At 29.4% G+C, this 1,727-nt stretch overlaps 1 protein-coding gene across 1 annotated transcript; it reads left to right on the top strand.

Annotated features, from left to right (window-relative positions):
• The first annotated feature begins 397 nt into the window (after nucleotides 1–397).
• Nucleotides 398–1,492, top strand: LOC125848570 (MLP-like protein 28). Its single transcript, XM_049528455.1, has 2 exons — nucleotides 398–600; nucleotides 1,236–1,492. The coding sequence occupies exons 1-2, from the start codon at nucleotides 414–416 to the stop codon at nucleotides 1,490–1,492; spliced, it is 444 nt and encodes a 147-aa protein (XP_049384412.1). The 5' UTR covers nucleotides 398–413.
• The last annotated feature ends 235 nt before the right edge of the window (nucleotides 1,493–1,727 follow it).

Raw genomic sequence — 1,727 nt, 5'->3', positions numbered from 1 at the left:
AATTTGTTAACTAGGTTAGCTTAAGATATAGTACATATAATACCATAATTGTTATAGTTCTATAATTTCGTCTAAAGAATCGTTGATTAGGTTACCACAAGATAAAGTGCATGGATTGAAACGAAAATAAAGTAAATCTTACATGTCTACGAGTGCTACAATAATAAAATAATGAAAAAGAATAATGTAGCAATGAATTAAATAAAATCTACTATAGAAAAATATAGACCAATAACAAAATACATAACGTGAGGTATATGAAATCTGACCTCCCCAAAAATTTTAATTAAGGAGATTGGACAACTAGCTAGAATTTCATAGCAAATAAAAATCTATTTAAAGCTACAAGTTCTAAACATTTCCTTACCACTTTTTCTTTCAACAACTTATTGTGATTCCAAGGAGAAGAAACTATGGGTCTGAAAGGCAAGTTGATTGCTTCAACAGAGGTGAAGTGTGGAGGACATTTGATTCATAATATTTTCCACACCAATACTCATCATATAGCCAACATAAGCCCTAATAAGATCAACCGTTTTGAAATTCATGAAAGTGAAATTATAAAAGTTGGTTCAATTGTTAGCTGGAGATATAACGAGGGTAACACATATTTCTCAGATTCCTTTTTCCTAATAGTATTTGCTTTCATAATTTTTCTATATTTAGGTGCATTTTTGTATAACGGAAGTCATTTTTCATGATTCTTTTTTTTTTTTTTGTAAAAGTTGTTTTAGGCGACTGGTTACCATAAATATATTCCAAATATAACATTTTGCATCCAAAAAGCAGAAGAAACAAATAAATTCTTTCACTTGTGGGCGCGGAAGTCATTTCTTTAATTCAAGCTATTTTAATTTTTACTTTATTTTACTTTATTAGAGTAATATTTAACATTCAAAAGTTCCATAAATTGAAATACTTTGTGATTTTTTAATATATTAGTGTATATTAATATATGATTTTCTCACTAATCAAACACTAAAAATATTTTGCAAAAATGCCTTTTTTTCATGAAAGAGTACTTCTTTCATACCAAACACAATATTACCAGATTTATAACATGTCCTGCTAACCCTATATTCTCCAAAATATGAAAAATGGAAATGAAAAACAAGAAAAAATAAATAAATTAGTTGAAGATATTATTTTGTGCATGTTTAGATCTTTTAATGAGGATTTTCACATTTTAATCAGTAACTTCATTTGTGTTTTTTTTTTTAATTTAATGATTATAGATGGAGAAGAAAAGTTTGCTAAGCAAGTGATAGAAGCCATCAACCCTCATACGAAATTGATTATTTGGAAAGTGATTGAAGGAAATGTGTTAAAGTTATATAATTCCTTCATTGTTATCACATCGAGTGAACAAAATTGGACTACATTAGCATTTGAGTACGAGAAAAAAAGTGAAGATATCCCAGAGCCTATCACTCTTTTGGGTTTTTTCTTTGGTGTTATCAAAGAGATAGACGGTCACCTTCTCAAGCAATAAAATTTTTTATATATATATACGCGCACGTGAGATAGAGCGCGTGACTCGCTTTTGTGATGAATTATTGACAATATTGGCTAGTTCAAGCTAGTGTGTGAAATAAATAGTGATGTTATGTTGAATAATATAGATTGCGTGTTGACCTCCTTCTATGGATCGATCCTAACATAAGCTTAAAATTTTTGGACAAAAGCACGAGACGGACTGGTTTCGAACACACGACCTCATGGTGCAC

This window comes from Solanum stenotomum, chromosome 1 (genome assembly GCF_019186545.1).
Source record: "Solanum stenotomum isolate F172 chromosome 1, ASM1918654v1, whole genome shotgun sequence".
Taxonomy (NCBI): Eukaryota; Viridiplantae; Streptophyta; class Magnoliopsida; order Solanales; family Solanaceae; genus Solanum; species Solanum stenotomum.
Note: the sequence above shows the minus strand (reverse complement) of the source record. Positions and strands in the feature narration are given on the sequence as shown.